The sequence below is a fragment of the Pelodiscus sinensis genome, chromosome 1 (genome assembly GCF_049634645.1).
Source record: "Pelodiscus sinensis isolate JC-2024 chromosome 1, ASM4963464v1, whole genome shotgun sequence".
Lineage (NCBI taxonomy): Eukaryota > Metazoa > Chordata > Testudines > Trionychidae > Pelodiscus > Pelodiscus sinensis.
This window is the reverse complement of record NC_134711.1, coordinates 107,716,513-107,742,215: the sequence shown is the minus strand read 5'-3', so window position 1 is coordinate 107,742,215 and position 25,703 is coordinate 107,716,513. Positions and strand designations below refer to the sequence as shown.

The following is a 25,703-nucleotide window of genomic DNA, read 5'->3' as shown; positions in this document are numbered from 1 at the left end:
CCAACTTCATTTTTAATTTTAAAAGTCTGGATTACCAAAAAAAAACAAAACAAAAAAAAACCCACAATTTTTTTTTTGCCAGTAAAAAAATAAATACATTTTAAAAATCCCTGATGGGGTATGCCAAATATCACAGAAAGGGATCAGCTTTCTGGCATCACCTTTGGCAAAACTGATATAGAGTCACAGCAAAAAAACTCCATCAAGGAACTGAGACGTCTAAGTCTTCTTCCCTTAGTTTGTGCGTAGGAAGTAGGATGGGGAGTTCAAGTTTCAATATGCTGGATTACAAATAAAGGACTGTAAACCCTGCAGAGACAGCTAGGCTTTAGCCTAGTTACTAACTGCTGTGTCAGTCTAGCCTATGCACCAAACTGAATACATCTTGTTACCTGGTTCGGGGACAAGGATCATGCAACCAGGTTCCACCATTGTTACTGCCCATTTATATCCCACGAGCTATAGCAGAAGTGAGGGTATGTCTACACTACCACCCTAGTTCGAACTAGGGTGGTTAATGTAGTCATTCGAAGTTGCAAATGAAGACCGGGATTTAAATATCCCGGGCTTCATTTGCATCTTGCCAGGCGCCGCCATTTTTAAATCCCCGTTAGTGCGGACTCCGTGCCCGTGGCTACACACGGCACGGAGTAGGTAGTTCGAATTAGGCTTTCTAATTCGAACTGAGGAGTAACGGTAGTTCGAATTAGAAAGCCTAATTCGAACTACCTACTCCGTGCCGTGTGTAGCCACGGGCACGGAGTCCGCACTAACGGGGATTTAAAAATGGCGGCGCCTGGCAAGATGCAAATGAAGCCCGGGATATTTAAATCCTGGCCTTCATTTGCAACTTCGAATGACTACATTAACCACCCTAGTTCGAACTAGGGTGGTAGTGTAGACATACCCTGAGAGATGCTCGTGACTGTTAGTAGTTTAACCACTACATTGTTCACAGCTGCAGGATTAAACAACATTGGTAGTTAAAAGGGCAATGGCTGGTCTGTATCAGGACTTCCCCCACTTCTGGAGATGAACTGATTGTGGTTACAGTGGGATCTTTTAGTGAAAAAGTGCTAGAGGGGACACAGCTTTGGAGTGGACGATTAAAGAAGGTTGGTGAAGGTTTGAGATAGGGATGTGAAGGACTAGTCGACTATCCAATAAGCAAATGCTTGTGCAGCCCAGGGCCAGCTGAAGTGTCCCCAGGCTGCACATGGCATTTCAAAGTGTCAGCGCCACACGGAGCCCGGGGTCGGGGGGGGGGGGGGCGGGGAGTCCCCATCTGATCCCGAGCTCCACGTAGTGTTGCTGCTTTGAAATGCCACAAGGAGCCTGGTGCCGGGCTCCCCACGGCGTTTCAAAGTGGCAGCGCTGCACAGAGCCCAGGGTCGGCAGGGAGTCACCAGATGACTCAGGGCTCCATGCGGCACTTTCGTTTTTGAAGTGTAGCAACAGCCCTACGGTTGTTGTTACACTTCAAAGGTGGAGGTGCCCTATCGACTAATCAATGCAAAATGCATCAACTTTTTGATTAGTCTACTCACAATTTAACATCCCTAGTTTGAGATGAGATCTCACAACAGATGGAGCTTTATAATGAGAATGTTTCTCTTTTTGTCCTTTGTAGGCTGGAAGAGAACCGTGGAAAGAGAAGCCATTTGAAAACAATTATGCAACCTAGAACATATAGGATTTCAGTGTTTAGGCAAAATTAAATAGACACTTTCTAGATGAAGTAGGGACCTAATTTAGAAAATGTGAATTATGTACTGGCTGCAGTCGACATCCTAACAATGTTTAATCTTTGTTTAAAAACATCTTCTCTTAATACAGTTCCCATGACTGTAGAACAGGGCATCATACAGTTTCTTGCATATAGAACAGCGACAGGAGAGAACATGTGAGACCTCAAGGACTAGTTCCACTGCATGACTATTAATTACAAATGTAGTTTTGTGTTTGGCTAGATTCTGGACATCAGTAAATTTTGCTCTGTGCTCATAGTTGGTCAAGGTGTCTAGAAGCTGTAAGCATGTCCCAAGGACATATTACAGACATTACAAGATGACTACAGTACCATCTATAAATTGTCTCATCTACTAGGAAAAGGCAGCAGAGAAAGGCATGTTCAGATGAAAGGAGTGTCCCCTCCTCCACAGCCTAGGATTAACTTGCACATATCCAAGCCCTGCAGCACACTGATAATACCCTTGATTCACAGGTGGTTACATGTTCTTAAGCTTCTGTCACAGGATGGCAGAAAGTAGATTTATGACAGTTGTTCTTGAGAATGTGACCTTCCTAGTCTAGCACTGGCTATGTTCTGTGTCAGCAGATCCGTAGCTCATTCTCCAAGCCATAGATTTTTGCCTTTAGGTTTCTTAGCTCCCCTTGAATTTTCTGGGTGCGCCTGTTTCCTTGGCGGACCTCATGCAGAATTGCTAGGTCCTGGTCTGGTCCAATGTTCATGGTCACCTAGAGAGGGAAAGAAACAAAAACCCACAAAGACATGGTTTATGGTGTAAGATCTGGAGGAGAGAACAATTCTGTACAAGGAGATTCATTGTGCCTAGCAAGGGGGACTCAACCACGGTGCATCTGAGCTGCATCATACATGGAAACGAGCCCCAGGATAGAGTGTAGATAATGGATATGTCTTGTCAGTATCATGAGCGTGTCCTGCCAACGCAATGGCAGAGGGAACTCTAAAGTATAACCTGAAATGTATCAGTAAATGGTCAGCTGTTTAACAAATAATTTCCAGTATGATTTAAAAGAACTAATTACAGTATAACAAGATGTGTATATTTCCAAATAACCTAGCTTTTTTGTACTTAAGTCTCAACTGTAGTCTCAGGTCACATCCTCTACAGGTGGTAGTGAGGATCACATCTTGCCTTAGCAGAAGACTGCAGTTGGTGACCTAATACACTTTTTGAACTAGAATGACCAGAATGATTTAGGATCATGGATGCTGTCTAGCTTGTATGTTAGATTTTATTTGTGCACCCCCTTGTGGTCAAGTATGTGATAAGATTAGGACTATACAATTAGGCTGAAATAATTAACTCGCTATTGACTTGGATTGGATTAACCATTTCCTTTTCTTTTGTATTTCTGCAAGTTAACCATTCCTTGTGGTGTCATATGCATAACTCTGGCTATGCAGGATATTCTAGAAGTCATTATATTCTGTGTATGACCACCTGAACTTAATTTTGCACTGACTCCTTATTCTTTGCACAAAGTGCAAGTGTGCCTGCTCACACTAAAGTTCAGAGGTTTGTCATCACTGACCTCAGGCTTCTGCTTTTGTCCTGGCAGACAGGGTTCGGAGTTCTGGATTTCAGCTCCAGGTGGTGGGTCTTCGACTGTCTACTCTGAGCTCCAGCAAGTCTAATGCCAGCCTGCTTGGCAGCTGCCTAAAATCTGCTTGCAATCCCCTCCCTCCCGCCATAGGCCCCAGATCCCAGCTGAGAACCACTGCTATGTTACAAATACCTAAAGGCCAAAGTGAGGGAAAACAGGAATTTCCAATAAATTAGGCTCCAAGGAAACACTGGATCTGAATATTCAACTGTGCCCCCTGCCCCTCAGGAGCCAATTCCATCTGAGCACTTGCCCCAGAGATGATCATTTTGTACCTTAAAGAGCTGTTTCTCTATGTCCTTCAACCTCTGCCGAAGTTGCTTGATGTCATTCTTGAAGCCCTCCACCTCCATACTACGCCGTTTTTCCAAGGCCTCATATCGTTGTGTCATTAGCTGCAAACGCTTTCCCATCTTTTCTGAGCGCTCCTGGGGATAGGAAAGCACAATAGGATTTGTAGGCAAGGACATCATCGACAACATGGAAAAGAGGAAAATCAGACAACCCCAAGAGACTGCAAACCCATCTTGCAGCTGCAGACACAGGCATTACCTTGAAAAGTTCTCTGCCAACATCTCCTTCTTCACGAATTCTAGCCAGCTCTCCCTCCAGAGCAATACATTGCTCTCGGTACATATCTGCCAATCGGTGCGCCTGTGTCAGTTGCTCCTGTAATGACTGAAACCCGGGAGAAAGAATTAGGATTAAGAGAGGCAGGTGGTAGGCAGCCAGTACAAACAGCATCTCCCTCCCTACAAAACAAAGGTGGAACCCAAGGCAATTGTCAACAACTCCCTGAGCGCTCTTTGGTGGTGATATTATGTCAGAAAATAACCAAATGAGTAGCCCTAGAAATTGCAGTTGTATCAGGACAAGAGAGATTAGAGCTCTAACAATGCTAAACTCCTTCAAATTACAGGATCACCTGTATGCAGATGAGACACTACAGTACAGAACAAACATTGTTCTATCCACCATATAGCCACTAGAACCCACAAGGTTTTTTTGTTTTGTTTTTTTAATATCAAGGGTTGGTTTCACTGTCTTCAGTTAAAAATTCCCCATCTCATATCTGTTTGGTTACTGCTTTCCATCTCTGAGGTAACTGCATTTCAATGGTGGATAAAGCAATTCCTTTAAGTATATACTGTGATTAGTAAACTATGATGGGTACATGTAATATGAAGGCAGTACAAGTTCTCAGGGTTCTCACTGCAAGTACATCAGTTGCTGAAGGAAAAAGACAGTTGGTTGGGAGCAGCAGAATTGTAAGCAACATTTTACTGAGAAAAGCAGTGTTCTCACTACAACAGGCAAAACACCGAGTATGTTTTCTTACTACCAGTAGTTAACAGTATTTCCAAAGGATAGTTGCCCATTTCATGCTTAGTAAAACCTACTCCTAATAAAGAGCTTGAGAGCTTAGAAATAATATTCCAGTAGGCAGGTAGAACAAGCTGAGGAGCTATATGCTTGTTTTGGGTGTGAAAGGAGTGTGGAATATTAGTCTTGTGAGACACAACCCCAAGAAGCACCATGACAAAGGAACAGAGCTCTAGCTACATAACATTTTATTTTTTAAATTAATGACCAACAACCTCCTGTACAGTAAATCTTTCTATGATGGAGCCAGGGTGTATTCTGTGACAGAGAATTCCAGCTCTAAAACAGTGAACACCAGTTTCTCAGTAAAGCACCTTGTTGAGAGACAATCCAAGACTCTCTCAAACCTCCATCCATAAACAGGTGGATTTCCTGTCCAAGAGAACAGCAATTACCTTGAGTTCTCCATTCTGTGCTTTCCAAATTTCACTCTCTGCTTGAGAAGTATGCTTGATGTTTCTCTCCTCCTCCTTTTCCTTCTCCTTCTTCTGCTTCTTCTCTCTCTCCGGCTCCCTGCTGATGATAAACTGATCCCTGCTTACATCAAGCTTCCTCAACAGACAGTCCTTCTCTGCCATCCATGATTTCTTATTGGCCCGTGCATCAAACTTAAGCTGAAGGAAGTCACGTGTGCTCTCGTACAGCAGGTTTTGAGTTTGATGAAGCCTGAAGACAAGGATTGCATTAGAGCAGCGGTTCTCAAACTTTTTGGGCTCCGGAGCCCTTTACATGTGTAAAAATGATTCAGAGCCCCAGCAGTCCACTGATTGTATGTGTTGTACCTATCGATGTTTCCAGTTTGTCAACCTTGCGGAGTCCCTGGGGCTCTGCGGAGCACAGTTTGAGAAACACTGCATTAAAGTACAAATATCACTGCCTTCCCCAATTCCCTTCATCGTTCACCTACACTCTCCCTGAGAGTTGGAATGGACATGGGATGAGAGAAAGGCCAAGAGCGTCCCTCGCATACTTTCCAGGGTCAAGTGCTACAGGGATGAAAGAGGATTTTTAGCTTGTAGTTTATTCACTCAATCTCCAATTACATACCAAGCAACTGACCAAATACCCTGTTTTTCTACCTATTAGGTTGCAAACATGTAGGTGATTTTTAAACTTTGGGTTTCCTGACACAATCAAACCAGAATCATTCTCTTGCACTCACTTCTCTGTCAGGGTTTTGATCCTGTCCTGGTCCCTCTGATGCTGGACTTGGACTTCCTCTACGTGAATCCGCCTGTCCTCTAGCAGTGCATCAAGCTGCTCCTTGGACAACCGTGTCTGCTCTTCCATCTGAGCTTGCAGAGCCTCCACCTGGATTGGCACATGGGAAAGGTAGAGAGTAAGCTCCTACACCAGACATGCTGCCTTCCTTGAGAGCCATTTAAATTCCAGGCCAGGCCCAGACACAGTGAGAAAACATTCCCTAACCTATAATGCTCTAGGTCTATTATATAGGTCTAATTTCTCTGCAGGCCTTGATATTAGGAGAAATCTGCTTTGGTGCTCTAGAAGATTCCTGTAACAGATTTCTTTACCCTCTGTGTGAGAGAGACTTTACGGAAGGTGGTACTGGACACAGGAAGGGAAGTGGAGGGGCAAAGGTCAATGTGCTTCACTAAATCTGGCACCTATTGCAATGTAGAGCAGTCCTAGAGATCTCATCACCCTTCTACTTTTCTTGTTTCATATCAACCTAACTCCCCTTGTAAGTCCACTGCAGAGCAAGCTCAACAGACTAGGAGCAGGTGGGAGGCACTGACAGGGTAGCATAGAATAGGAATGGACATGCACTGTAAGGATAGAAGATAGGCAGGCAGCATGTTTGGCTGTTGTATAAACCCATGTGTAACATTGTATGGAATATGTGGAACACTTTATGATATTATGGGCACCAATATTATAAAATTGCAAGGAAATTGATCAGATAAGACATATGAGGTATCTATGAAAATGATAATCTGGTTTATATGTCTGTATCACCCTTGTATTATCTGTTATAGGTATGTAGGGTATATCTGTATTTGAAACTGGTGCTATGCTTCTGGATGACTCCCACAGACAGATTGGCATCAGCACCCCTTAGCCTGCTTGATAACCCAAGTGACATTGGCTGTAAAATAAACCCATTAAGAGATCAGGGACTGCACATAATGAGTCAGTATGCCATGTAGGGGCATGCCTATGGACAGAGAACTGTAAGATTTTTCTATATACTGTGAAGCTTGTGTTTGGGACACAGGAAGCCTCATGGCAAAATAATATAGTAAAATGCAGTCGCATCGTCTTCATTCCTGTTTCCTACCTCTGGAGTAACCTTCTACAACTGAAGTTCTGAAGAAAGGACTGAATGACCCATCCAAGCTGTGACTGTATTGCAGAGTGACTTTCAAGCCAGCAAACTCACCAACACTGCTAAGAACCTGATGTGTGGATTTTGTAGTCTGATGTACTATTGCTTTGCCATTTAATAACTTACATTTTATTCTCTCTTTTATATTAAACCTTTAGTTTTAGACACTAAAGGATTGGCTGGCAGCACGATATTTTGGGTAACAGTCAAACCTATACTGACCTGGTAAAATAGGGTCAGAAGAATGTTTTGTGTACGTGAGCAGAGTTTTGAAATAACTCTTCACCTAGCACAGGACCTAGGTGCTGACTGGGAATCAGAGAACTAGAACACAAAAACAGAGCTGTGTTATTCCTTTTTTATTTTTTATTGAAATTCTTGATAACCAATGTGAGGCTCATAAGCACAGTTTGTGACTGAAGTCAACTCACTAACTAGTGTTAACCATCAGTCTTTGGGAGAATCTGTTCTGCCTTTAGCAACCTACCCTGACCTAGCCATTTCCAGTGGAGGTACCCCAGTGTCACCATGGGGTCAGACCAGGCACAGACAGAATCTGCATCTGTTGAGCAGTAAATGCTCTTTACCTGCAGTAATAGTGTTTGATTGTCTCTGTGATATCTCTCAGGACTTTCTGGTTTCTCTCCTTTTGTTGCTGGTTTTGATGTGCTTCTTTTAGTGCCTGTTGCAGAGAATAAGAATAATTGAGATAACTCCTTGACTCCTTCCTCCTAACCTCCCTTTGCCCAGAATGAAATATCCTGTTTGCTGACTGACCTAAAGGAAAAAGCAAGGAAGAGCTTTCATCTACTGCACTAGTGTCTTCCAGCAGGAGTCACTGCAGGAAACATTCTAGTACTGGCTTTGGGGAGGCTCATGGTGACCGCACACTATTCACACATCCAGCGCTATCATGATATTTAGCTACTCTCCACATGTTTGGCTTCTTGGCTGGTATGGAAAAATCACTTTTTGGGTACCTGTTCTGGAAGCATAAGTATCGTTCCGTACATGTGGATCCCAGGATTTGACTGGTTTTTGAGGTATGGTGACCTACAGGAACAAAAACAAATCTGTTATCTGTATTTCAAGCAGTCATCAAGAATGGACACTAGAGCATATGGGAAAAGAACTACAAAAGCAGCATGCCCATCAGTGCAGCAGAAGCAAGGTAAAGGCAGTTGCAATAGAAATATCAGTGTTGAAACCAGGTGCCAGCCAATGTTCCTTCTAATCTCTTCCATCCACATGTGGATTTTTTCCAAACATTTCTGGAATAAATTCCTTTACATGCACCAAGGCATGCATGAATGGGCACCACCAGTAGAAACAAAAAACCTAGCTGGGGGTGCTCTGCTAATCAGCTGGGTGGCATCTGAATATTTCCTGAGAAGCCACACAAGCGCGCAGCTTACAGGGAACACTGGTGCCTGCTACAGTGGGGCTACTTGAATGTCTCAGTTTCCACCTCTTCTGCCTTTGTATGGTTCTCAGTGACTGGTAACTGGTCCTGTCCTTACTGACTTCAATGAGAACAGGAGCAGGCCTTTAGCCGAAGACCCAGCATTCAGATGTGAGGGGGAAGAAGGAACATCAGTGTGCTTTCTTCTCCATTTACTCTCTTGCCTGCTGGCACAGTGAGAAACATATATACAAATAATCTATGTATACCTATCCAAACCCAGGAAGAAATCAAAGGCAAGAACAAACTGCTGGATGCAGTTATTGATCCAGATCTAACTTATGTGCTGAGATCCACTCGATGCAAAAAGAAAAAGCAGCCATCAGGGAGCTGTTACGGTTCCCTCTCTCTCATGGTACGCCAGTGCCAGGGTTTACACCAGCTGGCCACAATTCCCAAGACACAGTATGCTTGTAAAGAATAAACTCTGCACATATCCCCTCCTAATTCCTTCTGCCAGGGTGAATTGGACTGTCTGAACCAAATGAAATTCAGAGTTGCTTTCAGGGACTGTTGCACAACGTGAGCAGTGCAAAGGGAGTAGACACCAGTAAAAAATGTGGTCCATTATTTCAAGTCTCACTCTGCACACACACATCATGGGATGCCCTCCTTGTGCCCACATAGAACACATCCTTCCTGCCCCTGAATCACAGCTGTGACCTTTGTGGTCAAACAGGAGTACTTACATCCACCTTCAGATCCCATATGCACTGCTGCTGAGAGCCCCCACTCTTGAAACACTTACTTCCCTGGAGGAGGACATATTTCCTCTGCAGCATTCCTGCCCAAGAAATGAAACCTGGATTTCCCAGCACTAATTATCAAGGTAGTGGGAAGGTTTCACTCTTTGTCTCGAGTCCTAGCAGTAATTTATTACAGCATGATTCAGATTAACATGGAGCCAGATGAATTTCAAACATCCACATCTTCCAGCAACACCCTCTGCAGTCCCTTGGTTCTTTTTGTCTGTTGGGATTCTTAGTGGCCACTCACAGTGTAGAGCTTCTAAGGGCTGAACCCAAAGGAAAGCTCTGCCAGAAAGGTGGCAAACAGGGCATTCCCAATGAATGGTTACCTTGTGAGGAGGCTCCTTATGAAAATAGGTAATTTCTCCTGTGTCTGTTCCCACCAAAGCCAAGAGATGCTGAATCTTTTTTCTGTCTTCCAGCTCCCTGGAATTCATGGAAAAGCATCAACACATTTCTGTTCCAAAATGCATTAAGCCTGTACTCTCTCTAGTGGGTTATTACTGTAGTTAAAGGAGAAGCTCTAACCTGTTCTTCAGATTGTCACAGACCATGAGACAATGTTGTCCTTTAGCCAGACTGCTAGAGATCCAGTTAACACTGAAAATGCATGAGAGATGTTCCCATTCTGCCGGTACAGTGAGGAATTCCCATTCTGAACTCTGACTAGGAATTAATCTCAGCAGTTTTGGTTAGCTTGAAAGAGTCTCCTCTTCTTTGGAGTGGGTAGTGGCACACTGAGTTATATAGGGATAGCATATGCTGAAAGGACAGGGTTGTGAGTTTATTAATAATAGCTCATAGTCCAGGGGCATATGGGCTAATTAGAAAGACCATAATCCTGTAGATTTTCTACTTTCCAGAAGACTGAGAACATCCTTTGCTTTAGAAGCCCATGTATTCCACCACAATCTGGAATGTGATGGACATACAGTGTTTTAGGCATGCCTTCAAAGCTACCTGAGAACACTACCCACTCCAGATAAAAGGAGATCCCTTCAAGCTAACCAAAACTGCTGAGATTAATTCCCAGCCAGACTTCAGAAGCATTTTAGAGAGGTGTGTGCTACTGAGAGCAGGGGATGTTGACCAGACGACAAAACAGGTAGCTCTGGGAAAACAGAGTTATCCTCTTTAGTCTGTGTTTTATATTAGTTTCCTGCTTCTAAGACTGCATAAAGAAATGCAGCGCAAGAATTATATCAATCTCATGTCAAGATGAACCACAATCTCCAAGCTGAAGCAGATGATTTTGTGTTCAAACTTGACCCTCTGGTAAAATTTCACTCTTTCTTATATTCCTGGCCCTATTACGTGGGCCTAAGATCCTTGGTTTCTTTAATACAGCAGTCTAGGAGTCATTAATTTCTTTTTTAAAAAAGAAGTTTGTAATAACTGAATAATAGTTCAGTAGATTTGCATAGAACAGAGGAGCAACCGCTGCATTTCTTTTCCCCAGTTCAGCATTTGGGAAGACAGTATAGGGCCTGATCCTCAGAAGTGTGGCACACCAGCAATTTCCACTGACTTTAGACTCAAAGTAAGATAAATTAACGACTTGTATTGTAGTGCTGTGACGGCACGTTGGGGACCCCCCAATCCTGCACTCCCTTAGCAGCATGAACAGACTCCGCCAGCTAGTAAAATAGAGAGGGTTTATTGTGTCTCCAGGATACAGCACAGCATAGGTGTGATGTGGCTACAGGAGTCTGGGCCAGGATGCCTCAGACCCCTTGACACGGGGTGCCTGGGCCCCTAGACTCTAAGTCCCCTCCTTAGTCTGTCTCCTTCATGGTTCCAGGCCAAGACTGCCTCGCTCCCAGACCTTGCCTCCCAGCCAGGTGTTTGTCTCCACCTCTCTCCCTTTGTCTCTCCCTGCGAAGAGCCTTGTTATCTGCTCAGGCTGGGCCTAGGTGTCTGGGCTAATACATATGTGGGTGAGACAGTGGGAATCACACATCACAGCACAGGCGGACACCGGGTTACAGAGCAGACAGCACCTCCACTACATCACAAGTGCCAAGGTGCTCCAGTTACAGACCAGGACATTGTGCTATGTGCTGTACAGGCACAGAATTAAAAGCTAATTGCTGTCAAGATGGCTCTACTACTTCATACGGCTTCCACAAACATTACCTGCCCATGAGAAACTGCTAAGAAAACGCTTCCCTCCATCCCTACTCCTTACCGCCTACACACCTGATTTTCAGTCGGTCATTCTCAGCATAGAGACGGAGCACATGTTCCCTCTCCTGGAAGAGGTAAACTTGCATGTCACTCAAAGCCTTCTGTAACTCTGCAATCTCCTCTTCACGTTGGCGCATTTCCCACTGGAGTTTGTGCTATGGAGAGAAAATGGGGCATGTGGAATGTTAGTGGCATTTGACATCAGAGACTGAGAGCATGTTTTTGCCACAAGATGACCCTAGCCTGCATCTAAAACTAAGAACTGTTGTGTGTCAAATGACTAGACTTGGCAGATTTTTACATGTATAACTAAGCATTCTTTTCAATGTTAATCCATTTTCAATTTTCACGTTGTGAGAGTTTATGGGCATGGGGCAGATAAGACAATAATTTGATAATGAGACACTCAGATTCAAAATATCAAAGCTTTATACCCATTAAAACATTGATCATATTCCAAAACATACAAAGTGAACAACCTTAAATAAAATTCTAATAAATTCTCAAATGGCATTTTTCTTACTCTGCATGGGGCCACTCCAAGATTTTGGAAAGCAGTCAAAGACCGCACTCTTCCATGATATTAATGGAGGAGATGCGGGCTCTGGGAGGGAGGTTGGGTGCAGAGGGGAGCTTGGAGGAAGCAATTGGGGTTCAGGAGGGAGACAGGGGTCTGGGAGGGAGTTTGGGTGAAGGAGGTGGTAGTGACCTAGGGCAGGGGACTAGAGTGCACAGGTTTGAGATGTGACCTAGAGTAGGAGGGCATTGTGATCTGGGACAGGAATTTAGGGTGCCAGACCTGGGAGGGGACAGAGAGTTTGGGTATGTTGAGTGGGGGAAGGGGGGCAGAGAGTTGGGGCAGGGAGAGGCTGGGGTGCCAGAGGCAGGCTGTGGCCAGGAGACTTACCAGCTAGCACGCAAACCAGCCTGCCTGCTTGCAGAGCTTAAAATGTTTCCCTGCCTGCTTGCCTGGCCATGTGCTTCATTGAATAACTGAGCCTAGGTGAGAGGGTGTGGTCTTTTTGGCTGCCTGTTATTCAAACAAGCAGCTACCATTAGCTGATTTCTGGCCAGAAACCCGCCAGTGGGATTATGCTGGGGGTGGGGTGGTTCCTGAAACTTGCCCCCTCTGCTCCAGTTTCAAAACAGAAGCGGAGCCCTGCAGCCACATTTCTGCACAGTGTGGGGGACAAGCAGGGCACCCTGCCTGGGGCTTCCTGCTGCCTCAACAGGCCAGATTAGCCGATGGGCCATATTTTGCCCAGGCCTATTCTAGAAGATACCATCAGAGATGCTTAGTTTTGCAGTTCTCAGATTGTAGATTTATGTCTCCAGAGATAACATGATTGTTAATAGCAAAAATATTTTAAATAAATAAACAAACAGAGGTGAGAAATAAAAGACCTCAACCCTATTGTCCCTCATCAAATTTGTGTAGAGTCAATTTCTATTTTCGATAAAAATAATTTTAACAAAAAAAACCCTGATTTTAAAAAACTTGAATGTTTAAGTTCAAAAATAAATATGCTTTTGTTAAAATATTATGTTTGCTGTTGAAGAAAAAAAAATCCAGAATACATAATGTTTTAGTTAAATAAAATAATGTAAATGTCAGATAATGTCCTCCTCCTAATATACCATGCCAAGAACATCATCCAACTACTAGGGATGTGAGCAACTAGTTGATTATCCGATAAGCAAAAGCTTATCGGATAGTTGGCTAGTCCCTCGACTAGTTGCTCCTCCCCCGCTTGCTGCCTCTTAATACATTTAAAAGGCAGAGCAGCAGCAGGGTTAGCTCCCGGGCTGGGAGCTAACCCCGCTGTGGCTCCCCCGCTTATCAACTAATCAATGGAAAATCCATTGACTAGTTGATTTAGTTGATTAAACTTAATTTAACATCCCAAGTACCGGAGATAGTTGAATTGGAGAATAGCTCACCACCCAATAACTGCATAAATATCTGTTTCAATTACTTTTGGTAAATGAAATAACCAAATGGTCATTCATTTTCTGATATACCTGTAAAACTAATCTGAAAAGTTTTCAAAATCAATCCTTGTATATTTATATGGTGTGTCCCTTCTAAAAATGAAACCTATGTCTATCTGTGAGTTGTGAAGAATATGTATTAAGGTTTTAACAACTGACAAGAATGCACTTTTATGTAGAAAACCATGACTAAATCAAGTCTTCCTAACTAGTGATTTAAATAATAATTTAAATAAAATCAACCTGTATAGCATCTAGCACAATGAGGTCATGGCTCATGACAGACTCCCAGGTGTAACTGCAATATAAATAAAATCTGTCCCAAAATAAATGCTTATTAATTTTGGCTAAATGATCATTCCCTTTTTACAGTTCCTCTGTGGCGTGCAAGGCAAAAGAAAAACATAGTTCAACAAGCCAGGTGAATATCTAAGCAGTGTTCAGCAGTTAAGAAAATCCCCAACAGCATAAAGGATTCCCCCAAGTAGAGCAAGAAACTAAAACAAAATTACTTCTCATTCAGTTCTGAATTACCTCCATTTGGCTCTGAAATTGGGAGAACAGATGGCCAAAATTCACTCATTTCTAGTGGCTCAAGACATAGTGATTCCCCTTCAGCTCAGTCCTACCATATCCCCCAGCAATTCCCATCATGAATTATGTCAGCAATGTTAAGTCTTCAACTCAACCAAGTGTATTTATATCACCAGCAAGCTATTTACCTGCTCATCATATGTTCCTTTGTATCTCTCTAGCCTTTTCAAAAGGTCCTGATGTTCTTCATCAAACTCTGCAATCTTCTTACGATAGTATTCCAGCAGCTCTCGGGAGGGACGGAGGATGGCCAGGCGTTCACTGATGGAAGGGAGGGGAGTAGAATCCCCCTGACTTAGAGTTGGAGAACTGGTATATTTGGAGGAGACATGGGAAGCTGCCAATCTGGATAGAGGGGTGGAACACAAATACAAAGAAGATGAAGGAGCTAATGGCTATTCATTCATACAAGTTTGCTGTACCCTACAATGGTAGCTGAGAAAATAATTCTGCCACAAGAACAAAGTTTGAACTCCATGCAATAATAGCACTAGGATAATGTTCAAAATCTGATTTCAAAGATATCACCTTTAAAAAAAAAAAAAAAAAAGCTGTATTTAGCTTTAAGTGATACATTTAGTTCACATCTTCTCTGTCTCCAACAGTCTGATCTCTACATTACTAAACCAGGATGTGTGGCATTTTGGAGATACAAGTGCCTTAATGTGGAACAATGCAGAGTTGTAGCTGCCAGACAAAGTGGGTGAGAGAATATTTTTTTATTGGACCAATCTCTGTTGGTGAGAGAGACAAGCTTTTGAGATACACAAAACTGTTCCTAAGGTGTGGGAAAAGTACTTAGTGATTTACAGATTATTTTTATAAGCCAGAAACCCTAACCCCCCTTTTTGTGTTATGACTAAAGGGGTTTTAACAGGCCACTTCACCTGGAATGGACTCTTAGAACAGTGGTTCCCAACCTTTTTTATATCGCGGGTTGGCAAACCCATTCACAAACGTTTGGTGGACTGGTGATATTGTATCTGTAATGAATATGCAATGAAACATTGCCAGTCTGCCAAAAGCCCCGGCCCCCAAAGCCACCGCGAACAGCCAACTTCAGCTCCAGCAGCCGCCTGCCACATGGCGACTGCCAGAGCTGAAGCTGGCTGTTCCCAGTTGCTAGGGATGGTGTACACCTCGGCCTCCTGAGCCACCGCACAGAAGCAGGCAGTTGCTGCAGCTGAAGTCGGCTATTTGTGGAGGCTCTGGGAGCCGGGGTTCGGGTGTGCCCTGGCCGCCTGAACCACCGTACAGCAGCCGGCTTCAGCTGAAGCTGGTTGTTCGCGGTGAATTCTGTAGCTCTAGTAGCTCATGATAGCAACTGGTTTTCTTTTGGGCAAGAATCCTGTCCTGAGCTCGCCCCTGCTCTGCAGATGCCCCTCACTCCCAACCTGCAGCCCCTGCTAGCCCAGCCCTAGGCTCCCCCCAGCTCTGCCAGTGTTCCTCACTCCTGACCCACAGCCCCTGCTAGCCAGGGCCGAGAGCCACGCACTGAACACCAAGTAGTTCCATCTTTGAACTTCTACACCAACCTCCCAGCCACTTGGCATCATCAGCACGTGGAGCCATTTCTGAACACTCCTTCCCCAGCCCCAGCCCCTAGTCCTGTTCAGAACCCCAAAGGCACCCTGCATGCCTGTCAACCCATCAGAGAGGGGACAAGGGGGACGTGCCTGGGCCTGGCTAGACCAGGGCTCAGATGAGGAGGTCAGAAGGTGTCCTGGTGTCAAAGCCTCTGTTGCCCATGGCTGAGTGCAAGCCCCTTCCTATCCTCTGCATGGTCCCCAAGCCCCCCACATGGCTTGGATCCCGTGGGTGGGGTTAAACCCTTCCGGGGGGGCAGAGGAGGGATTTGGTGCACCTGAGGGCAGAAAGGGCCATGCCAGGAGGATTTCTGCTCCCACCCAGGGACTTGGGCCACCAGGCTCCCAAAAGGGCTCCCCTGGGGGAAGCCAGGAAGCCAACTGCAGCCTGCATCACATGTAATGTTTGGGGGGGGGGCACTTTTCTTAGCTCTGCCCCACACCACCTTCTCTGTACTGGGTCCTACATGCTTAGAGGGGACCATGCCCCAACCACTTCCCAGAGCTGTGTCCCCCCACCATGCCAGCCCTGCCCCCTTCTCCACAGAGGAGTTCGTGAAGGGAGGATGTGGGTAACATTGTTCAGTAGACTCTTGCCCCATGGGGCAGGGCACCATAACAGCCAGCGCCATCCCATTCCGAACCCCCTGTATCAACCCCATCCCTTGCATACAGGGAGGCACTCTGAGGAAGGAGAAAGAGCTTAGTTTCATCCTGAACGACTCATCAGGTAGCAGTGAGACCAGACCCCAGACACTCCTCCACTCCCCCTGCACCCAACCCCATCCCCAGAGCCCCCCCAGTGCCAGTCCTAACACCTCAAGCCCCCCACCCCTCCACTATCCCAGCACCAGCCACTGATCCCAAAGTCCCCTGCACCCACACTCAGAGCCAGTCTCCCACACTCAGAGCCCCCCAGTACCAGCCTCCTGTTTCCAAAGCCCCACTGCGCCCTTCCCCTCTCAAGGCCCCCCCAGTCCCCAATATTAGCCCCATCCTCAGAGCCCCCTAGTGCCAGCCCACCCCCAGTCCCCCCACTACTAGCCCTACACCCAGAGTCCCCCAGTGCCAGCTGTCCACCTCGGACACTCCAGTGCCCCCCCAGTGTCAACCCCCTAGTATTAGCTTTGCCCCCAGAACCCCCCATTAGTTTCACTCCCAGAGTCCCCCAGTGCCAGCCCCCCTGCCTCTTAGAGCCCCCCCCCTCAAACCCTCAGTACCTGCCCCACCCCACTCATCTAGCCCTGCACTGCCTCCCAGCCACCAGCTGAGCACTGCTGCCCAGGTTGCAACTGCTCGAAGGCTGCCATGCTGGGCTAAGCGCAGCCCTCCTTCCGTGCAGCAAACTGCTCTTCAGTGTCCAGGAGGAGACCCTGCCTCTGCCCGGTGCTGGTTGGCTGAGAGGTGGGGCAGCTAGCAGTTCACAGACTGGCACTAGTCCACAGACCAGCAGTTGGGAACCACTGCCTTACAATATGTGCTAACCACTTATGCTAAACTATCTGTTTGATCTTGTATTTAGTTGTGACATTCCTTAGGACTTTTCCCAGACTGAAGAAGAGCTTTGTGTAGCTCAAAAGCTTGTCTTGCCCACCAACAGAAGCTGGTCCAATACAAGATATTACCTCACTCACCTTGTCTTTTCAGTGTGGAACTGTTTCCCATTCCAAGTGGAGAAAAAAGATGGGGAGGTGTTTTTTGTGGGAGAAGGGTCAAGGAGAATGGGACAAGGTTGCTAGGGTGGGGTGGGGGGGGAATCTGAGAAAAAGCAGGAGTAAAGAAAGAATAACATTTACTGGGGGCAGTAGACAAGTCCGTTGCTAGACAGATACACACAAAAACCAGACACTGGCTAGAGAATGAAAACACAGAGGAAAAAGATGTGAGGTACCATTAAGTCACGTCATTCTGTAGGGCAAAATATGAGAAATGACAGTATCAGAGCACTGAAATGAAGGAAGAGGGAGAGAAGAAAAATCAATTCAGTCAGAAAACATGTCTGACTCCTGAGTCTGATGTATATTCTCAGGGTCCAATTGGATTATCACTGTTCCTTGATGCCACAACAGCTAGAAGAGGCGTTACAGATTCTGGTTCAACAAGCGACATCCTTTAAGCTGCCCAAAAATAATATTAGCACACACTGACAGTGAGGGACAGAGAAAAACTTTCAATGTGTGTATTTGACACCTACATATGATATTGAGAGATGCACTAATATCACATATATTTAGATCTGCAAGCAAAATCCAGTTAATTGTGCATTTAAATTTTGGCACAAAAACTAAACTTCCTGAATCATTAATTTGTAAATAGCAGAGAGAGAAAATAAGAAATATAATCATGAGTAAAAATGTTTTTAAATTTATTAGCATACAGTTGAGATATGCAGAGAAGATGCTCATAGCAACAGTGATAACATTAGGGCAGGAGCAGGCAAAATACAGCTCCGCCTGCAGCCCATCAAGCTTTTGGATCTGGGCCACAACCCACCAAAACTTTTGGGCAGACTCCCTGCCTGCCACAACTCCAGGCTGCTCAAAGCCACCAGCCGATGGGGTCATGTGTTCTAGGTGCTGTGTGCCCCTTTGCAGAGGGGGACTTCATGCACCGCCCCTGACCCCGGCACAATCATCACACCTCCCACTGGCTGGAAACTGGTCAATGGGAACTTCAGAGGATTGTGCCGGGGGCAAGGGTAGCGTGGGAAGTCTCCCCCACCCCCACCTGTCCCCCCAGGGCATGCAGCACCTGGAAGCACATAGCCCCAGCAGCAGACCACTTTGAGCAGTGTGTGGATGCAACAGGGAGCCTGCCTGAGAGTCTCGCTGGGCTGCTGGCCGAGAGCTGCTTAGGTAAGGACCTCTAGGCCAAAGCCTGAATCTGGCACTCAGTCCCTCCCTCCAGGCAATTACCTCCAATTTAGAAACTACGTTAAGGAGGAGGCAGTGGAGCTGTTTGAGGATAGCAGCAGTCATACTTACCTTTTGGAGGTGGGAGACATTCCTGGAGAAGAGTCCATGGTATTCACGCCACCAGCTATATAAGTATCAACAGTGTGTATTATAGTAAATGTACTATAGGCCAGAAGAAATGTGTTAATGCCTCTCTAGTTAAATGCATGGAATAAGGGTCCCTGGTAGAACAATAACTAAAACTATGCCAAACATGCTCGGGGTGGCAAAAACCAAGGACTGGACAGGATTTTTGCAGTTCTTCCTCAGTTGCAATAGAACTAGTCCCTTGATTTCTGGGGGTTGTGGAGGAAGGGCAGGAGGAAGGACCCAAAACACTTGAGATTTTCTCACAGAAAATAACCCTGTTGCTTTTGAGAGCAAACACCTTGCACTTTTGAATTTTGAAATAGTCTTCATTCCAAATTGCCCAGTGCTGCCTGGCAGCCAGTTCCTGCCCCCTCACTCCCCCGGCAGGAACCTGCCAGCTAGTCCCTGCCCCCCCCAGCAGAACCCTGCCAGCCAGTCCCTGCCCCCGCACCCCCCCCCCAGCAGGACCCTGCCAGCCAGTCCCTGCACCCGCACCCCCCCCCCCAGCAGGACCCTGCCAGCCAGTCCCTGCCCCCGCACCCCCCCCAGCAGGACCCTGCCAGCCAGTCCCTGCCCCCGCACCCCCCCCCCAGCAGGACCCTGCCAGCCAGTCCCTGCCCCCGCACCCCCCCCCGCAGGACCCTGCCAGCCAGTCCCTGCCCCCGCACCCCCCCCCCCCCCCAGCAGGACCCTGCCAGCCAGTCCCTGCCCCCGCACCCCCCCCAGCAGGACCCTGCCAGCCAGTCCCTGCCCCCGCACCCCCCCCCCAGCAGGACCCTGCCAGCCAGTCCCTGCCCCCGCACCCCCCCCCCAGCAGGACCCTGCCAGCCAGTCCCTGCCCCCGCACCCCCCCCCCAGCAGGACCCTGCCAGCCAGTCCCTGCCCCCGCACCCCCCCAGCAGGACCCTGCCAGCCAGTCCCTGCCCCCCCCCAGCAGGACCCTGCCAGCCAGTCCCTGCCCCCCCCCAGCAGGACCCTGCCAGCCAGTCCCTGCCCCCAGCCCCGGCGGGCCGTACAGGTGCCAAGCCCCCGGCTCGCTCCAGCCCCCCGCTTGCCCCCCAGCCACGAACCATCCGAGAGCGGCGCCCTCGGCCCCGAAGCGCGAACCCCGGCGCCAGCTGCGGCTCAACGGCCCGAGGCGATTCACACCGAGCGACCCGCCGCCAGCAGCGCGGCCCAACCACGGGGCGCTGCCGCCGCCAGCCCCGCCCCCGGCCGCCGGGGCTCTCTGGGAAGCGTAGTTCTCCGAGCCCTGCCGGGAGCGCGCGGGCAGCGAGCCCCCACAGGCGGAGCTGGGGGTGGGGGTGCGGCTTTAGGCATCCTATGCTGGGGTCGAGCGGACCTCCTCTGCCTCGGTCCCATTGGAATGTGTTGGAGCCCAAAGACAAAGCTGGAAGTAAAGACACCAAACCCAAACACCGCTCCACTGTAGGGGACAAGAAAAACCCCAGCGAGTCCTTTCCCATTAGCGTGCAAAAAAGGTTGTACTTTTCCAAATGTCCTCGCCGGGGCTGCTTTGTAGAGGAGGGCACCATGGCTTAGCTGGCTAAAGCGCCTGTCTAGTAAACAGGAGATCCTGGGTTCAAGTCCCAGTGGTGCCTTGCTTGTGAGCCTTTTTCAAGAAAGATGTGGAGACATTGAAGAAGGTCGGGGAAGAGCAACGAAAAATGGGTAAAAGGTTTGGAAAATATGGCTGATGAGGGAAGACTGAAAGAATTGGGTTTGTTTGGTTTGGAAAAGAAGACTGAGAGGGGACACATAGCAGCTTTCAAGTAGCTAAAAGGGTGTCACAAGGAGGAGGAAGTAAAATTGTTGTCCTTGGTCTCTGATGATAGGATAAGAAGCAATAGGTTTACATTGCAGCAAGGGAGTTTTAGGTTAGACATTAGGAAAAACTTCCTGTCAGGATGGTTAAGCACTGGAATAAATTGCCTAGGGGTCTGTGGAATCTCCATCACTAGAGATATTTATCAGGAAAAACTTAAAAAACAATTAATAGTCTAGCAGCACCTTAAAGACTAACAAACTATGTAGATGGTATTAAGAGCTGTCGTGGGCACAACCCACAGTTATAATACTCCAGTCATCTGAAGAAGTGGGTTGTGCCCAAGAAAGCGCTTGATATCATCTATATGTTTTGTTACTCTTTAAGGTGCTGCTAGACTATTTGTTGTTTTTTAAGTTTTCCCAGTTACAGACTAACTCTGCTACCCCTCTGAAGATATTTATCATGTTAGACAAACATCTGTCAGGGATGATCTAGAATGGATGGTTCTTGGTCCTGCTGTGAGGGCAGGGGACTGGACCAGATGACCTCTCATTCTAGTTCTAATATTCTATGATTGTAAAATGTTACCATATACTGGTCTATACTGTGTTGTGATGATCTCTCTCTCTCTCTCTCTTGTATGCACATACCCTTTTTCCTAGACTAGAATAATTTAGTTTTAAGAACTAGTTACCAGCCAGTCTTGCACAAAGTACATTCTAGCTTTAATATATATGGATTCACTGCCATATGCACTCTATGCTATTAAGTTTATTATTAAGTTTATTATTAAGTACCTCATGAAGGGCGGCAGATTATCCCACCTCCACCTTTTGTGGGCATTTTCCTACTTTCCGGTGAAGCCTCTGGATGGATCCAAGGTAGAGCCTTGCATGGATACAAAATTGGTATCCTCATCCATGTCTTAACAAATGCAGAATCCTGTGGATTTTCAGTGTTCTAATTATGGGTCTGATCCAGTATGGTAAGTCCTATGTTGCTAACAAAGCCATCAGCTGTTAAGTACATAGAAGATATTACTGGTGTACATTAGTAGCATAAATAACATTTTACATACATTATAGCATAATGCTTCTCTAAGTTTATTACAAAGTGACAAGATGTTAATTATTGAGGCTACAGAATTAGTATAGAAATAAAGATGGACAGAAAAAGCTGGTCAGTGTGGAATAATTTGTACAGTGTGGATCTGGCAGTGCTGGAAGTCAATGAACTGTAAACCCTATACATATAGGAAAACCACTTCAAGCCAAGGAGTGCAACAGCACCCCCAGTGCCCTCAGTTCCAGCACCTATGGTCAGTTGGTAAAGAGAAAAAGAAGGCTGTAATACCCTGGAAACATTTGTATAAATCAGGGGTACTCAACAGGTGGCCCGCCAGTTTGTCTGCAGCCCGCAGTGCTGTTTGGGTTTACATGGGGCTCAACATGCAGCCCATGGGTAGGATCCTTTGAACATGGTCTCCACTGGGAACACGCTCTACAACGGCAAGTCAATATAATAGTCTTCTCCTTGTATGCGTTTTAGTAAATTCCTGGACTGTCATTGTTTATTAAAAGTGCTGTCATATGGGTGGATATTGGGTAAAGATTGCTTTTTATTAATATCAGCAGAACTGATTTAAATGGGGCCTGCATATTGTGTAGTCTTGCCTTAATCTTTGTATTTATGCCCATCAATGTGAAATAAACTATTTGCATATATTTGCATATATATTTGCATGTATATGCAACCACACTTAAGTTGCAGCCCTCGGCATGTGCAGTGAGCATCATTTTGGTCTCCGGGGCTTCCAAAGTTGAGTAGCCCTGGTCTAAATGATGAATCTCTCTGTGCACTAGCAAAACGTAGTGCATTTTCAAACTTTCTATGTATTTAGAGCTGGAGGTCCCAGATTATGATCATACTGGAAGTTTCTTTTGAAAGCCCACAAAATATATATTTAGTTTTCTAAAATCAATTTTTATGCCAGTTGGGAGGTTCTTATTGAGTAGTGATTCCATTTTGCCAGGAGGGAATCAGAGGTGCTGGATGCTCCTAAAACTTGGAATAAAGACTGATAGGAAAGGAGTCCCCTCTTTCTGGGTAGAGGCAGGACTACAGTGTACTGTCCTGAACAGATTGTTTTCCAGGGTAGCAAGGCACAGCTCTGAGAGGAATTAATTAATGCAAGCTCTGTGATAGAAAATCTTCACCTCACAAACTGCAAACAAGTGATATGGTTTAAGTTCAACTCAGAGAGGAAAGGTTCGTGATTTCATTGCCAGAGATCCCAAATTCAAATGCCAGGGCTTCTGGATTATTTAGGTGTTACTCTTGCATCCCACAACCAGTCCTTAGTGTTATTTTCACAGTTTGAGGCTCACTTTTCACTAATCTTATAAAATATTTAATCTTCTAATGTAAGTATAATATAAGTGTGCAGGAAAAATTGCAAGTTTTCAAACCAGTTTTATTATTTCTTAATCCCTTTCTTAAATATTACAATCAAAATGTTCCGTGTTTACAAAGGTATGAGTTTTGTCAAATCACTTTCCCAAGTAAAATCCAGACTGATAACATAAACAATGAGAAGATGGGAAAGGGGAAAAGAAGAAAGAATAGATGTTCTTTTTAATGTTCCATTGTTAGCTGTCTGGCGATTGTTGCCTGCTGCAAGCTGGAGTAATGGCTGTCTGCTTGGATATGCCGAGTTCTCAAGATCATCTGAGGCCAGATTGGAGAGCTTGGATTAAATTCACAGATTACATTCTACAGCCTGACAGTTTTCATTGCTCTCCCAGGGAAGGGAGACAATGCAGGCAGCCTCACATGAGCAAAAAACAAACAAGAAATCCCCCATAAATGTATGACTAGCTTGTGTACATTAATACCATTTGATAAACACCATGACCAAAGTTTTAATTAACATGCTAAATTGGAGCAGAAAGTTAAGGTAAGAAAAAAAAAGAAAAGAAACACAAAACAAACAGAATACAAGTCAAATTGTCCTTTCCAAGTTATTTTGGGTTTTATATTTCTCAGTCCACCAAGAACTAATAAATATGTAGCTCACAGCAGTCTTTTTCAGAGACCTCCACTAGTCTTTTAACCCAAACATTTTAAATCAAAACCAAAACAACCTTGAGCAGCCTCAAAGCATGTCAGATAGAAATCAGTTCTTAAAACATGTTTCTCAAACATACTGGGTCCTTTCTAGTATTAATTTTAGTTAAATGATTTTAGACCCTTTCCCCCAAGTATTCCAAAGGCCTTTCATTTATTATATTCCCTCTCTGTGAGTCAGTCATGTTGGTTGGTCTGTTGGCACAACAGACCCACATGGGAGTAGAGAATGATTGATCTGTATTCTCAGCTACCAAAATTCATCTGGTGTACTTCCTATGGGACAGCTAGGGAGCTTGACAGAAACACCTGCGTCCTCCTCCCCATGGAATATAGAATTGTTTACTGGGATGGAATGGGGTTGTTTCTCTCTCTTGAGAGAGGCAGCTGCTGGTGGGTGTCACATACACAGCCAAAGGTATCAGATGTTGGGGCAGCCTTGTGAATGGGGGGAGGAGCAAAACAGTCCTTTGCAAAAATATTATAGGCAGAAGAGGTAGCAATGCCTGTAGTTAGGGTTGCCCAATATTTTTTATTATAAGATCCTGTTTTCAGTTGCTTGAAACTTTTACAAGTTTAATTTGTTTAACTAGTATAAGCCTTTCAAAAAAGTCTCAATTTGCATATATTCAGTAAAGACATGTTAGAATTTGTCAGGTAAATTCTGTGAAGGTTCTGTTTCAGATAATTTCTTGTGTATTGGGCACACTCCAGCCCAGGATATAGAGGGCTGAGTGGTACAATTGCTGTTCCTGGTTGTAAAGTAACTGGGATCTAGTTTGGGGAGACAAATTGGATGTGGAGCTGGAGTAACATTGTGGGAGTGATTAAATGAGGATTCCCTCCCTTATTCAGTGCACAGGGTGAATGGTGTTCTAGTGAGGCAATAGGGCTGTGTAATGAAGAAAGTTGTTGTCTACTCTATAAGACCCCTGCTTGAAACGTTGCAGAAGTCAGTAGATATATAGTGAGCTGGGGCCATATGTTGAACAGTGTGAATAAAACAAAATATTGAATAGTTGATCATTCAATGTGCACACTCAGTTTTCTGCACTAAATGAGGCAATGGACTGGTGGAAAAAATAGCAAGTGATCATGTAATTAAAGATTTCTATCATGCATATGCGCAGGGGAGCCAAATTAAAGTTACAAAGGCAATCTTAATTTTGGCATATCCTAGCTTTGGAGGAATTGATAAAAATCTGTGAAATGTGTTATTTTTAATATTTTAAAATTTATTTTTGAATTTCACATTATTTTGTTTTACTGTACCTGTAGAGAGCTGGGTGGCCCAGGAGGTAGAGGTAAGGTCCTGCCCCTAAGATTGTATGTCAGAGGTAGAGTGAGCAGACAGCAAGTGGAAAAAGTTGGGATTGGTCCTGCCTTGGGTAGGGGGCTGGAGCTGATGACCTCCTGAGGTCTCTTCCAGCTCTATGATTCTAAGGGGGAGTAATAGGTACCAATATAAGACAAAGCCCCAAATATTGGACTTTTCCTATAACATCAAGGCATCTGGTCACTCCAGTGGGAGGCCTGGGAGGAGAGGGGGCAGCACAGGGACCTCCACTTTGCAATCCCCATAGCTGTGGGATGAGTTTTTAATTTTATGCAGACTTTTTTATTTTATTTCACATTTGCAAAAAACATGACTCTGGTGATAGATTTAGTTATTCTGTTCCATGTGATTAGGGAGACCTTGAAGTCATAATTTGGTGAGGGAGTTGGTTCTGGGAAAGTCACTGTCAGAAAGGGAAGGTGTAGGAAAAAAGTCCAGACTACTATTCTTTTAACAGCCCTTGGATCTGGATCAAGGCCAGCCTGACCATATAGGTGAACTAGGTGGTTGCCTAGGGTACCAGGCTTTAAGGAGCACAAAATTAGATGGAAATGAATTTTTTTCTCCATTTGAAAAGATATATTCATCTGTTATCTCTTAAAAATGAAAGTATCAAATTTTGTACTTATAAAACAGAGCATCATTGCCCTGTCAGAAGTTGAGTTATATTATTTACTAAAAGACTTACCCGGTACTGTCGGGGGTCAGGTTGGTCCAGGACAGCTGGGGCTGCGCTGCTTGCCTTCTGGCTTCT

At 45.4% G+C, this 25,703-nt stretch overlaps 1 protein-coding gene and 1 non-coding gene across 3 annotated transcripts; one reads left to right on the top strand and one right to left on the bottom strand.

Moving 5' to 3' along the window:
• Positions 1–1,779: 1,779 nt before the first annotated feature.
• Positions 1,780–19,944, bottom strand: CCDC77 (coiled-coil domain containing 77). Of its 2 annotated transcripts, none has more exons than XM_075940952.1 (12): positions 19,790–19,944; positions 18,660–18,714; positions 14,218–14,434; positions 11,516–11,658; positions 9,646–9,742; positions 8,086–8,158; positions 7,693–7,787; positions 5,918–6,066; positions 5,151–5,421; positions 3,925–4,050; positions 3,648–3,800; positions 1,780–2,478 (listed from the first exon to the last, which is right to left on the bottom strand). In XM_075940952.1, exons 2-12 carry the CDS (start codon positions 18,695–18,697, stop codon positions 2,332–2,334), a joined length of 1,509 nt encoding a protein of 502 aa, XP_075797067.1. In that variant the 5' UTR covers positions 18,698–18,714; positions 19,790–19,944; the 3' UTR covers positions 1,780–2,331. The 2 variants fall into 2 exon arrangements, with proteins under 2 accessions (XP_075797067.1, XP_075797074.1); XM_075940959.1 differs by having other exon boundaries at positions 19,867–19,921.
• Positions 19,945–20,246: 302 nt separating this feature from the next.
• Positions 20,247–20,320, top strand: TRNAT-AGU (transfer RNA threonine (anticodon AGU)). The gene has a single exon. It is a non-coding gene; the product is annotated as a tRNA-Thr (tRNA).
• Positions 20,321–25,703: the final 5,383 nt, after the last annotated feature.

What these genes read in the sequence shown, in the direction of transcription:
- CCDC77 (XM_075940952.1), bottom strand. Translation starts at nt 18,697, where the DNA reads ATGGACTCTTCTCCAGGAATGTCTCCCACCTCCAAAAG. An exon ending in ATCAAAACCCTGACAGAGAA is followed by an intron (nt 5,422 to 5,917) that starts GTGAGTGCAAGA and finishes CCTTGTCTTCAG; the next exon opens with GCTTCATCAAACTCAAAACC. An exon ending in TTGGCAGAGAACTTTTCAAG is followed by an intron (nt 3,801 to 3,924) that starts GTAATGCCTGTG and finishes TCCTATCCCCAG; the next exon opens with GAGCGCTCAGAAAAGATGGG.